The sequence below is a fragment of the Mustela putorius genome, unplaced genomic scaffold (genome assembly GCF_011764305.1).
Source record: "Mustela putorius furo isolate JIRA1106 unplaced genomic scaffold, ASM1176430v1.1 tig00003987_pilon_pilon_pilon, whole genome shotgun sequence".
NCBI lineage: Eukaryota > Metazoa > Chordata > Mammalia > Carnivora > Mustelidae > Mustela > Mustela putorius.
Window position 1 is genome coordinate 13,062,966 of NW_025422126.1, and position 14,493 is coordinate 13,077,458.

At 37.6% G+C, this 14,493-nt stretch overlaps 1 protein-coding gene across 4 annotated transcripts in view; it reads right to left on the reverse strand.

Annotated features, from left to right (window-relative positions):
* The window catches only part of LOC101682636 (prolylcarboxypeptidase), a 72,951-nt gene that overhangs the window by 12,083 nt on the left and 46,375 nt on the right, over positions 1-14,493 (reverse strand). For all 4 annotated transcript variants that reach the window (XM_004763471.2, XM_004763473.3, XM_004763472.2 and 1 more), the window contains exons 5-9: positions 12,453-12,634; positions 12,065-12,222; positions 11,325-11,497; positions 876-1,040; positions 7-194 (exon numbers count right to left, since the gene is read on the reverse strand). In XM_004763471.2, the coding sequence (XP_004763528.1) occupies positions 7-194; positions 876-1,040; positions 11,325-11,497; positions 12,065-12,222; positions 12,453-12,634 (866 nt within the window). The remainder of the gene's footprint in view (positions 1-6; positions 195-875; positions 1,041-11,324; positions 11,498-12,064; positions 12,223-12,452; positions 12,635-14,493) is intronic.

Consider the following 14,493-nt stretch of genomic DNA (forward strand, 5'->3'; position numbering starts at 1 on the left):
ACTCACCTAAAAATGATGTTCGTGTGTGAACTGATGTTTTTGCCTCCATACATAGTAATGATCCAGGCAGGCCTCGGTCTTACACTCCACTGTTTAAAACAGTCATCAGAAAATTCCCTCAAGTTCCATGCGTGAGGTTCAAACATGTCATCAATACCATTAGTACAAAAAGGCATGATCATTTCTGTGCAGGCCTATAAAAGGAAACCAAAAGAGAATCCAGTAAGAAAATGAGGCACAGAGTTAAATAAATTACCCAAAGTCATACAGTGAATAGTAGCAAAGCTAGAACTTGAACTCAGGCAGTCTGGCTTCAAAGTACCCACTCTTTACTCTGTTAAACCATCTTTTGTTATTCCTGGAAAGGCCCAGCTAAGAAGTTAACAAAAGTTAGGGCTATATATTCTTCCTTCGTAAACTGCTTTCTTACACATCTTTTATCATAATTAATCATCAAAACAACTCTGGAGGGTATGTATTATTATTAGTCTCATACAGATTAAGGAATGGAGGTTGAGAGAGAGTCAAGTCAGGCTGCCCTTCTTTTCTGTATCCATAAAATGCTTCTTTATAGGACTTATAAAGATCTATTGTAACATAAGTATCTTTTTTCACTGAGCTATATTTGAAAGAGAGATCATGTCCTATTTATCTCTGAGATAAATGCATAAGTACCCAGAATATATTTGGTGATGATTAAATACAGGAAGGAAGGAACGAATGAATGAACGAACGAATTTATCCATGGTCTCACAGTGTAAGATAATGGAGCCCAGATTTGGATCCAGGTCAGTGACAAAATCTTGTGAACTCTGTTACAGTACAACGATATCAGTGAAAAGTAAGTTCTACTTGAGGAAATGATACACGCTTACCTGATAGCTCCAACCCTGGGTTCCCAGATTGCTAGTTGTTGTCTCTGATATATTCAGGCAACTCGCCTGGCCTGAATAATTATAATACACATTCAGAGCTTGGAAAATATTCTGTAGAAGCTGTGCATCAGATACACTGGGATTTTTCAAATACTGGCACACTACCTGTCATTTTAAAGAAATGTAAAGGAAAAAGAGTTTATATTTACAAAATCATAATTTTTAATGAAAAAAAAATTTTCATTTGTCTATAAAACAATCTTAAACATCTAATAGCACTGCTTGATAGTTTTCATCTCGAGTATAATCCCGTTCATAAATGAATAAACCATTAATTTCCAAGTATAAAATTTAAATTATTCTCTTAGCTACAGAAATAAACCAGTCATTTGCATAGTGCAAAGTCCTCCACATCTACCACTGTAGGCTCATCCTTTCTTCCAATCTAGCAAAACCATTCCCATCACACCAGGCTCTTTCTCTCCTCTTTGCCTTTCCTCACCCTGAAATACCCTTTCCCACTCTCCCACTCCATTAATTTAGTCTGGCAAACACCAATTCATTTTCTATGATACTTAGCTCAAGTATCACCTCCTCTATAAGGCCATCATTAACTACGGCTTCAAGTCGGGAAGATCTAAATCACCCGCTTTGTGCTTCTACTTATGCCCCGTACTTCCTGTGCTTCTACTTATGCCCTATAGCAGAGCCCCTATAACACTGCACTGTACTCATGTAATTCCAGAACATCTCACTCAGCACTTAGCAAAGTATCTGACAACTAAATGCTAGCTGAATGAGTAAGCACGTTTTTATAAAACTACAAAATTTATAAAATTTCTTATGGAAAAACTATACCAAGCTCCAACATCTGTGGTATGATAAGAAGCATATTAGGCAGTAAACCAGCTTCCAAATATTCCTATCACTAGACTATAATCAGCATCTGAAATTCTAGTATTTTTTTTTTAAGATTTTATATATTTATTTGACAGAGAGAGATCACAAGCAGGCAGAGAGAGAGGAGGAAGCAGGCTCCCTGCTGAGCAGAGTACCCGATGCGGGGTTCAATCCCAGGACCCTGGGATCATGACCCGAGCCGAAGGCAGAGGCCTTAACCCACTGAGCCACCCAGGCACCCCATAAAATTCTAGTATTAAAAATCACAGACAAGGGGACCCTGGGTGGCTCAATGGGTTAAGCCTCTGCCTTTGGCCAAGGTCATGATCCCAGGGTCCTGGGATCAAGTCCTGTATCGGGCTCTCTGCTCAGCAGGGAACCTGCTTCCCCCCTCTCTCTGCATGCCTCTCTGCCTACTTGTGATCTCTGTCAAATAAATAAATAAAATCTTTAAAAAAAAATCATAGACAATACTTGGGGTGAGGAGTGAAAGAATGAGTGACTAGACAATGGCATGGAGAATTTTTAGGGGTAGGGAAATATTCCCTATCTTCATAGAGGTCTGGGTTATATAATAAATAGTTCATTGGCAATTTGTGTAATTCACAGTACATAAATTTTATCTAAAAAAAAAACATAAACAAATCCTGAAGTCCCATTAATGATGATAAAGGTGAAATGTTCAAAAGAAGTATACTGATATCTGCAACTTACCTTGAAATGCATTTTAAAAATAAAATGGAATAAAGGATAGAAGGATGGTTAGGCAAATATGTATGTACAAAATCAAATACAGCAAAATACTTTTCTAGAATTTAGGTGTCATTTTTATGGGTGTTCACTGTCCAATTATTTTAATGTTTCTACATTTGTAATTCTTCACAATAAAATGTGGGGGAAAATCACAGGCAATGTAATCACAGCAAAAAACAACCATAACTACTAATTACAGAGTTATGGGTTTACAACCATTATATCATATAGTCCTCAAACAATCTTATCAGATATATTATCATCTACTATTTTATATAGAGAAACTGAATCTTAAACCACTTATTCGAGGTTACTCAGCTAGTAAATGTTAAGATCTAGATACAACCCCAGATCTCTCTAGTTATAAAATACAGGTCTTATCCATCAAGCTACACAGCTTAGAAAGCATCCCCTGTAAAACCGCAAATGGCCACAATGGCAAGGAAATCACACTCCGTAAGCTTTCATCTTCTATTAACACCTTGACATGAAGTCAGTGATTTGATCCTTTCTCATTTCATATGGAAAAAATGTATATAGCAGGCAAGTACTGATTCAAAGAGAGAGAGAGGGGCGCCTGGGTGGCTCAGTGGGTTAAGCCTCTGCCTTTGGCCAAGGTCATGATCCCAGTGTCCTGGAATCGAGCCCCACATCAGGCTCTCTCCTCCATGGGGAGCCTGCTTCCTCCTCTCTCTCTTTCTGCCTGCTTCTCTGCCTACTTGTGATCTCTGTCTATCAAATAAATAAAAATCTTTAAAAAAAAATAAAATGAAAAATAAAAAATATATATAAGAGAGAAAGACATCCAGAGAAGAAAGAGCCAAGAAAGAAAGAGTCTAGTTACTCTACTTTTGGGATAGGCTCTGGGCAGCAGAAGCCACAAGGCTTGGGCTGGCCTTATGCACCCACTCAGGAAAGGAGGACACTGAGAAAGGAAGTAAACAGCAAAAAGCAAACCTAGCCTCTAATCAGTTTTGCTTAGGACTAGTTTCCAGCAACATCTTTCTGATAAAAAAGGGAAACGTGAAAAAGTGGAAGAAATGAACCAGGGAAAATTCAATGTCTATGGAATTCTATGGAATGGACCTGTGGAATGCATAGAAGAACACTAAGGTCAAGCATATAGCTTCAATAGATGAGGCAGGGTGACATTGTAAGCTGGGCAGGAGGAAAAGTGAGTGCTGATGAGCAACAACAAAGAAGTAGCCTAAAACTCGAAAAGAACAGTAGCAAGTTAAGTGTGACTCACATACTGGCATCAGATTCCCTCTCAGAGCTAGAACACTGGCCCTCTGTCAGGCAAAGAAAAGGAGTACCCATGAATAGCCATCTCTGCCAATAGCAGTTACTGTCACTCCTTAAAAGACACAAGCATGGCTGGGGACTGGCACCAGCTGACAATACTTGGGTTTCGGCAGTCCAGTTACACAAAGAGAACATCCTGGTCAGAAACTTGGCATCTAATAGAAATTCCATGCCCAGATTAAGGCCACTCCTGGGTCCACTGTCCTCTCTGAGGTCAGGGCTCCTTTGGAGTACTCGGTCCAGTTCTGAGCACCACACTTTAAAGACAATGACCAAAGGAGCAATCAGGATGGGGAGTTGAGGAAAAGTTGAAGCAATCCTACAATTGCTCATTTGTATCATTCCCAATCTTTTACACTACAAAGGCTACAATAAATAAACCTGAGGATAAATCATTACATATATCCTTAATTGTTTTCTTGAGGTAACTGATTCAAAGGAAATAAACATTTTTAAAAAAGATTTTATTTACTTATCTGAGAGAGAGCAGGAGCAGTGGGGAGGAGCAGAGGGAGAGGGAGAAGAAGATGTCCTGCTGAGCAGGGAGCCCTACGTGGTGGGGCTCAAACCTAGGACCCTAGGATCATGACCTAAGCTGAAGGCAGATGCTTAACCAACTAAGCCACCCAGGTGCCCCAGGAAATAAATACTTTTAAGGCCTTTGTTACATCCTGTCAAGTTGCGTTACAGAAAGAAAGTACCAATTTATAATTCTACTGGTATATCAGATAACAGAAGGCCTAAAAAAAAAAAAAATCACTTAAATTTTTTTTGTAAAATACTTACAAATTTCTAAGTATCATCCTCTAGCATAAAGAACACAATCTCTACATATCTCTGTGTACTTCCTTAACAATTATGGTAGTAAAGAATGAAATTTTCCAAAAAAATACTGAAGTTATACTAGCAAAACCTCAGCACTATTTCCATGCTTAGTTAAAAGAAGATAATCATGGGGCGCCTGGGTGGCTCACTCAGTCAGTTAAGTGTCTGACTCTTGATTTCAGCTCATGTCATGATCTTGGGGGTGTAGAAGTGAGCCCTGCGTTGGGCTCCACACTCAGCACAGAGTCTGCTTGTTCTTCTCCCTCTGCTCCTCTCCCCCACCCTGCTCATACAGGCACTTTGTCTTTCTCTGTCTCTCTCTTCCTCTATTTCTTAAATATATAAATAAAATTCAAAAATAAAACACGAATTAAAAAAAAGAATAAAAGGAGATAATCAGGGGCACCTCAGTGGCTCAGTGGGTTAAGCCTCTGCCTTCAGTTCAAGTCATGATCTCAGAGTCCTGGGATCCCGTCCTTGCATCCAGTTCTCTGCTCAACAGGGACCTGCTTCCCCTCTCTCTCTGCCTGCCTCTTTATTTGTGATCTCTCTCTCTGTCAAATGCATACATAAAATCTTAAAAATAAAAATAAAGGAGATAATCACATACTTTTATTAAAAATCCACAGAATGCACAAAACACTTATGTAAATGTTAAGTTGGAACCACATGAAACTGCCATGTTTATAAGTCAAAGGTGGTCAAGCTATCAGCTTCTTTGGTTCAACCTCATCTAATACCCACTTCACCTTAAGCCTGATAATTTGCAGTTATTAGCCAACTGACTGTTTATTTAAGGGTTATGATCTACTCAGACAACAAGGTAAGAGTCCCTGCCAACCACTTTCATTCAGAACACTCACCATCCACATAGCCTCTGTACTATATTTCCTACTAATTTCATGGACACTATCAAATTAGCTTCTTCCAAACAATTTCTATGTAAGGTATAGCATTTCCACTTGTGCCATAAATTCACTGATACGAGAACATCTGGGACAGAGGCTGCTAGTACAACTACCGAATATTCCTCAAGGTCAGGTACTTTCTCTACAATGGCCCAGGGTAAAACACAAGGCCATCCCCATATCACAGAGGAGAATATAGCTGGGAGAAGTCTGGCTACAGACATACAGTTTTAGTAGTCTGAACCCAGACTCTGGCGACAAAGTCCCGGGATAACACTGTCCCCCTATTATTATGTAATAACAATAATAGTTACTACTATATAACTAGTATCACTTTAGTGCTTACTATACATGGGGTTCTATTAAATTTTCATAATGACCCTTATAAGCATTACAAATATGATATCCCCACTTTGCCAATGAGGAAACTAAAGCACAGAGAGGCTAAGAAACTTGCCCAAAGTCATACAACCAGGAAGTCGCAGAGTTGGAATTCAAACGGAAGACACACTCTGGAGCTTCCATTTGTAATAACCAACACTACACATACTCAACCTCAAGGTTTTAGTGTAAGAGAAAAATAACAACACAAACAGTGCCTAAATATACCTGTAGTCTCACTTAAATATTTTAAGCAATTTTTTAAATTCTTAGATTATCTTTATATTTTTCTAAGTTTATCTGGTAAAAATTTTAATAAAAGGGATTCAATATAAAAATAAAATATATAATATATATTTTATATTATGTAAATTTTATATTTATATAAAAATCATACAACTTTTTGGGGGTGCCTGGGTGGCTCAGTCAGTTAGGTGGCTGCCTTCGGATCAGGTCATGATCCCAGGACCCTGGGATCGACTCCATGTCGGGCTCCCTGCTCAGTGGGGAACCTGCATCTCCCTCTCCCTCTGCCTGCTGCTCTCCCTACTTGTGCTTTCTCTGTAATAAATAAATAAAATCTTAAAAAAAAAAATCACACAACTTTTTTATTATGCAACAAAGAAAACTGTAAAATAGTAACTAATATGAGGCTCAACAATCAACATACGAAATACTTAATTTACCTTCTATTTCCTAGAGCAAAAGTAAATGTACAGGGAAAAGAAATTTAAAAAGAGCATTACACATCCATTTTAATTATGGCTTTAAAGGGTGTAGAAACAGAACATTTCTATTTTAGTACCAAACTAATTAGCTCTGCACCCAAATATTTAATTTGTGCTTTGACCCCACATACACTAGAGAAAGTAAAGACAATGATCTGTTTCAAAGCTTTACGTGTCCCTTTACTTATAAGGATAAGCATTTGAATAAAAGAAAGAAAAAAGGGGGCAAAGAAATTTTTTTAAAAGAAGGAAAGAAGATAGGTTAAAAAAAAAAAAAAGACCAACCTCCTCTCAGAAAGTATGGTCCATCCACATTAGAGAAAGGATTAAGCAGATACATTCAGCTTTTCTAATAGATATTCTTTCTCTAAGGTTTCAATACCCCTCTCACACTCACAGATAATCACATTAGTTTTGTCTTTAAAAGCTCTCCTTTCATAGAATGCACCTAAACCGCTTAAACCACCCAGAGAGGTCGAATACATTATCAAGCACCAAGACAAACCAAAGAAATTTTCCATTTTATGTCTTATTATTTCACTATATCTATCTGCATGCTCAGAAGGCTAAGCCAAGAGATGTGGTGAGTTATCAGCTAAAAACTTATTCAAAATAAACAACCTCTATAGTATCCTTAAACACTGCTTTTTAAGCTGAGAAGAGGTCTAGTAGTTTTTATGCTGACGGAGCAGTCAAATTACAGAGAGGTTTTCTATTTCCCTTTTCTCTTGTGTTCCCTCAGCCAAGTCCATGATTATTTCTGCATGAATGTTGCAGCTTCTGTTAACAGTAAATAAAAGCAAAAGAAGTCTGAGTGTACACAGCCCACAAATTAAAAAGAACGATACTTGAGTTGACACGGAAAAGACATTCAATCACTGCCTATGGATCATTCAGAACCATACAAGGTCCAGGCAGAATTGGAAATCACCTACTTTTTTTTCATAACCCAACTGTTACACATCATCTCACTATCCTAAGCCTGAGTTACAGACTTAGAAAAGGACGGCTGTTTGTTAGCCCTTTAAAAAGGAGGAAGTGTATCAGAGGGAGGAGGAGTCCTGGTTAAATGGAACTATCCAAGTGAAAGAGTGGTCCCCAACTGGGTAGTGTTCCTGGGATTAGTGGGTTGGGAGAACAGAGAGGAGGTCAAGAAAGGAGAAATAGAATGAACAGTGAAAGAAAGTGATATAAAGCTAAAAGTCTGGGAGGGAGACATGTAGTAGAAATACTCTAAAATCATATAGGATAAAACTGGAAATAGGGCAATGGAAATTTCTCAAGCAGGGGGCAAAGAGAGATTTCTTTTGGTTGGTGTGCAGGCAAGAAACAGAATCATAAATATATTATAAGCAATCAAGAATTCCTTAATATGCCAAAAAGATAAAACTGTAAGAAGTAACTGAAAAGAATGACAAGAAGTGGTCCTAAAGAAAAACAAAAGGTGATTATAGGGCAAAGACCCAAGTTACCTTGTCTTAAAAATAAACTTTTATAATGTATATACACTAAAGATAAAAGAACTGTGCTAGATCAAAAACAGAATGCAAAATATCTCAGATACACTCCACTAACTTTGAGTGAATATTTAAGAGAAAGAAAGGATAGACATTTATTTACATTTAAAGTTGCAACAGCAAAGTATCTCAAAAGGAACATTAAAGAAATGGGTAGAGAAGCAAAGCTAGTGTTCCTTGTTCCAAATCATAAACAAATGAACACTGAAAAGCCGTATTCCTCTGGCTTTTTTCTAAATCAGGGGTTGGCATACTAAAGCCCACAGGCCAAATCCAGGCTACTGCCTGTTTTATAAATAAAGTATTTTTGTGACACTGGCTACTTTCTTGCTACAGCTGCAGAACTGAATAACTGTAGCAGAAACCGAATGGTCCACAAAACATAAAATATTTACTATCTAGTTCTTTACAAATAAAGTTTGTCGACGTTTGTTGTAAATAACAAGGGAATTCCCCATATGTTTTTATCACCTGACAACTCATTTGTTCTTCAAGTGGGCATAAAAATGCAAAAGTAATTATCACTTTGTAAAGAGAATACAGTTAAATCTGATAGTTGTCACAATGCAGCTAGTGATCCACCCAAAACTTCAGCCAAATCCTCTCCTCATGCAGTGCAATATGGTAGAAGATCAGAGGTTCTGAACAATGGTAGACCCAAGCTCAAATCCCACTTTTACCATCTTCACTGAGCTTAAATTTCCTCTTTATAAAACTCCATAAATTTTCTCTCCATTGTACCTCTTTTTCATATATAAGGGGATTAAATGGGATAGCATATATGAAAGTGTTCTGCAAACAGTAAAATAATATAGATAAGGCCTTATTAGCACAAAGACATATATGGAGGCTAACTGACTCGAATTTATTTTTTTCTCATTATTTTGATCCAGGTTTTCTTACCATGAGAGAGACAGCTCTTTTAAATATTTCTGTATTATCTAAATTCAATTTAATTCAATATACATTTACCTCTGGCCTGTATGTGCAAGACATCCAGTTGTCATTCTACTTTTTAGATGAAGAAAAATATCTCTAATAGCAAATGACCTTGTTCCATTTGGGTTATAAAGTTTTAAGCAAAATATTCATTTAATATTAACTTCAAAGGGACTGTTAAATTAAAAGTGCTTTTGAAAACTGGTTCTCATATTATCAAGTCTGTTTACATTTCTGGCATTCATTCCAGCTGCAGAATCAGTTATATTCTCTAAACTTAACCATCAAGTTGGCTAAACTTGGATTTTAAAACTAAGAATGTTCTTTACAAAGAAATGCTTAAAAGGAGATACACAAGGCACCTGGGTGGCTCTGCCTTCGGCTCAGTAATTGCTGCTAATGGAGTGATTACTGTGTGTCGTGTCTTGTGCTGAACACTTTGCATGGACAATTTACTTATTACATCTTTGTGATGTATGTGAGACAGGTAGACCTGTGTCGTATATGGTTGGTGGTTAATAAATGGGATCTCAGGGTCCTGGGATCGAGTCCCGCATCAGGCTCTCTGCTTGGCGGGGAGCCTGCTTCCTCCTCTCTCTCTCTGCCTGCCTCTCTGCTCTCTGTCTACTTATGATCTCGCTCTGTCAAATAAATAAATAAAATCTTCAAAAAAAAAAAAAGGAGATACACAATAAAGCATTTTGCCATATAAAGAACCTAAACATTTATGATGTAATGTGTCTTTACACTTTCCAGAGTGTTTTCACATCTAGTATTTTATTTGATCCTGAGCACAATCCTACGGAGAACTAAGTATAATTATTTCATTTTGCAGAGGAAGATGTTCAGAAGAAGATAGCCTCACCCAAGATCACACAGCTGGTAAATGGTAGTTTCTAGATCAAGGATCCAGAGTCAGTACTCTTTCCACTCCACCTGCTGCATGGAGATCACTCCTTTGTGATAAATGTGTAGCACTTAGAACACATTAGCAGTTGACTGAATCATAGCATGTGAGAGCATTTGCCATTTATTAACCACTAACCACATACGACACAGTTCTACCTGTTTCACATACATCACAAAGATGTAATAAGTAAATTGTCCATGCAAAGTGTTCAGCACAAGACACGACACACAGTAATCACTCCATTAGCAGCAATTACTGGTATTAGTTTTAATTCATACAACTCTATAATCTATTCATTTTGTCTTCTTTATTCAAGTAAGAGGAAACTGATGTTCAGAAAAGTTAGATAAGGGACGCCTGGGTGGTACAGTTGGTTAAGTCACCAACTCTTTGTTTGGGCTCAGGGTCAGGCTCTCCATTCTTGTCTGCTCAAGACTCTTTCCTGGGGCACCTGGCTGGCTCAGTCATTAAGTGCTTGCCTTCGTCTCAGGTCATGATCCCAGGGTACTGGGATGGAGCCTCACATGGGGCTCCCTGATCGGCAGGAAGCCTGCTTCTCCCTCTCCCACTCCCCCTGCTTGTGTTCTCCCTCTTGATGTGTCTCTCTCTGTCAAATAAATAAATAAAATCTTTAAAAAAGAAGAAGACGACGACTTGTCTTTAACAACAACAACAAAATGACTCTTTTCTTTTCCCTCTACCTGTTGTTAAATAATAAGATAAATAAAAATAAATAAATAAATAAATAAATCTTTAAAAAAGGGAAAAAGAAAAGTCAGGTAAGATGTCCAAGTGAGGGGGGCCTGGGTGGCTCAGTGGGTTAAAGCCTTTGCCTTTGGCTCAGGTCATGATCCCAGGGTCCTGGGATCGAGCCCCACATCAGGCTCTCTCCTCCATGGGGAGCCTGCTTCCTCCTCTCTCTCTTTCTGCCTGCCTCTCTGCCTACTTGTGATCTCTGTCTGTCAAATAAATAAATAAAATCTTAAAAAAAAAAATTAAAAAAAGATGTCCAAGTGAGTAACCAAAAAGTGACAGAAGTCAGGATTTCTGCCCAGGTTAGTCAAACCAAGAGTCCCTTTGTCACTGGAGATTCCTTTACTGCTAAAAGTCACAGAAAGCACCAGTTTAAAAAACAAAACAAAATCCTGAGACTAATAATACACTATATGTTAATTAACTTGAATATAAATTTTAAAAAAAGAAAGAAAGATGCTTTCTATAAACAAAAAGAAAGAAAGACAGAAGTTCATATTAAAAGTGATGAAAGGACATTTTTCTGTTACCTTTATAGGCCAAGCAGGCAAAGGCTGTAAAAAGTCACACTCGTAAGGGTAGTCCACCATTGCCAGATTTATCCAGGTTTCAGAGAGCCAGGCTTTCAAATGCTGGACATCCTGAGCATTTGTTAATGCGGTACATAAGTCAAGGGCTTCAGAAAGCCAACGCAAGCCAGCACCTGAGAAGAGAATCACATTGTTGGGAACCTAAAAAGCACTATTTGACAGAACGCTTTACTCAATACTCCAGAAAATTCAATATTCTATACCATTTCTCCAAGAATGCTTTTTCAACATTCAATAAAATATTTTTAGGCATCTGGATAATGCCATGATAAACAGGTTGTCTATCCTCATGGAGTTTGCCAGAAATTATATGAATTATTCCCTGTTTTAAAGATACGATTGAGGTAAACAAGTAAATAAACAAATGGAACACTAGAGAGCAATCAGTGTAAACCCCAACAAGTAAAACAAATGGAAGTATCTGACATAGTGTCAAGCAAAAGACAGCAGACACAAAACATACATACTGTGTTCCTGATTATACTGGATGATGAGTAAACTATTACACCATACCGATTATGTTTTCCCTTGTGAAAATTCATCAAGTGATGTATTTTGATTTGTGTATGTTTTTGTATGTTTTACCTAAGTAAAAATGTTACTGAAAAACTGAGAAGTGTTGAAATTAACAAGTGAAAGGTAAAAAACTCTGTGATTCCATTCTATTAATTAAAGCTTACCTGTTCTTGAGAATCGATTAATAGCATCCCAGGAGCTACGGATGGTTTCTGAACAATTTGGACCACCTCTCTTAAAATCTTTAGTTACAATCTCCATAAATACACCACAAGGTACCAGATTACCAAAATGCCAAATGGGGGCGGAGGCTGCAAGAGCTCTAAATGGTGAGAAAAATAAGAAAGGAGAAAAGAAAAAAAAATGCAACTTACTGAATTAAAGTTCTGAAATTGAAACTGATACTGAACAAAAATGGTGAGAAAAATTACAGTTGTTAATGAGATATAAAGTAGAAATATCAGTACAACAGAACTTGTTTTACCAAAACAAATCTCTAAGTATGCTTGACAATCATTAAGAAGTGCTCATGTCCAACATAAATGCATTTACCCAACCACTATATGAGGATATTTCATCCTGAACCAGGCTGCAAGCATGCCACCGTAAGAGCCCCCTATGGCAATGACAGGTTGATTTTTAGCTCCTGGGATTGTTTTTTTCAAGTGTTTGATTAACACTGCAAAATCAGCCAGAGCTTGTTCTGATGTCAGAAAATTCAAGTGTCTGGAATCCTAAAGAAAAATAACAAAGAACAAATATAAATGTACACATAATAGCAGCTTAGGCATAGCATAGATCCAAGAAAAAAGCCAGTCAGATAAGCTTTTCTCCAAACAGAATTTCTAAGCAATTGAGTTAAAATGCCTAGTCAACATAAGAGCAATGTTGATTTAAACAAATCATTAAAACAATGATTTTAAGTTTGTGTGACAAACATAATATATTTTGCATTCAAATGTAATTTCGATTAAATGTATTTACCAAAGATCTTGTTGAGGTTGTAGAAATAACAGAAACAAACTCTAAGTAACTTTTAACTGCAAATGTGACAGAATACAATTTTCAGCTTAACAGATAATTGCTGTATAATTTTTATTTTAAAACTTGAAACATTTAAAATGGCTACCATACAGGCAAAAGTAGACCGAATCCTGTGAAATACTTAAGTATCATCAATAAAAATAAATCTCACCCTCCCTAGTAAGAAAGAAAATTATGTCTGATATACCAACAACCGGAAATTACCCTGTTGTAAACAATAGAAAATTAGAGTTAAAAACAAAAACCAATAGAACAACTATTTTCAGGCATTAGAAAAACAGCAATACCAGACATTGATCTCTGAGAGAAGGATACTCAAAAAGTTCCATGATCATCTAATTCTCTGCCTAGAGACAACTGCCTCACTTTAACATAGGGAAGTAAAGCTCAGAGCTCTGCTAAGCTGAGGAGGCTAATAAAGTATCTCCCTTTAAAAGATAAGTCCTCTCTTTGAACTTGTACTGGACTTAGTGACTTGGTTCTAACCAATAAAATGTGTCAGAAGCGATATGTGACTTCCAATGTTAACTCATAATAAGCACTGCAGTTTCCACCTTGCTCCATTGGATTACCGACTTTGAGGGAAGCCAGCTGCCTTGTCATGAGGCCATTGAACTAAGCCTTTGGAGAAATGCAGCAAGAGACAAATTGTAGCCTCTGGCTAACACCCAGCAACATTTTATCAATCATGTGGATTCTCCCTATAGTGGAGAAGGTTCTCTGGCACCAGTCAAGCCATCAGATAATTGTTAGCACCAGCTGACATCTCAATCTCATGAGACCCCTTAAAAAAGAACCTCCTAGCTGAGCCACTTTTAATTTCTTACCCACAGGAGCATGAGACAATAAATGTCTACTGCTGTTTTAAATCACTAAGGTTTTTGTTTTTGTTTTTTTAAGATTATTTATTTATTTATTTGACAGAGATCACAAGTAGGCAGAGAGGAAGGCGGGGAGGAGTGGGGGAAGCAGGCTCCCCGATAAGCAGAGAGCCTGATGTGGGGCTCGATCCCAGGACCCTGAGATCATGACCTGAGCCAAAGGCAGAGGCTCAACCCACTGAGCCACCCAGGCGCCCCTAAATCACTAAGGTTTAAGGTAAATTGTTACAAAGCAATAGGTAACTAGTACAGCTATATACCTATTAGGCTGTCTTACTTGATCTTCATGCTTTGGTCTCACCACTCTGACTCCTTCCATCATTTAGCCAAGTCTGAAACCACACAGTTCCCATCTTTCCTCTTTCCTATCATCCTTTAGCCTTCCCCCTTATCCAAGATGTATACCTTCTGACCTCTTACCTCCTTGCTTATTGTCTGTCACTAGTCTTTTACTTCCAGTTTTCTTCGCATTATGTATAGTTGAGTGCGATTTTTTTCTAATCCTCGCATAATATTTGTAATATTATCCCCCAAGCTACTGACAAATTCTGTGAGCACATGAAGAGAAGGAAGCATATCAAAGAAGAGCCCTCCGCTCCTTTTTGCTAACAAAGCATGAAAGAAGGGATCTAGAAGAGGATACTACATTTCTGTCTGCAACAAGGTGA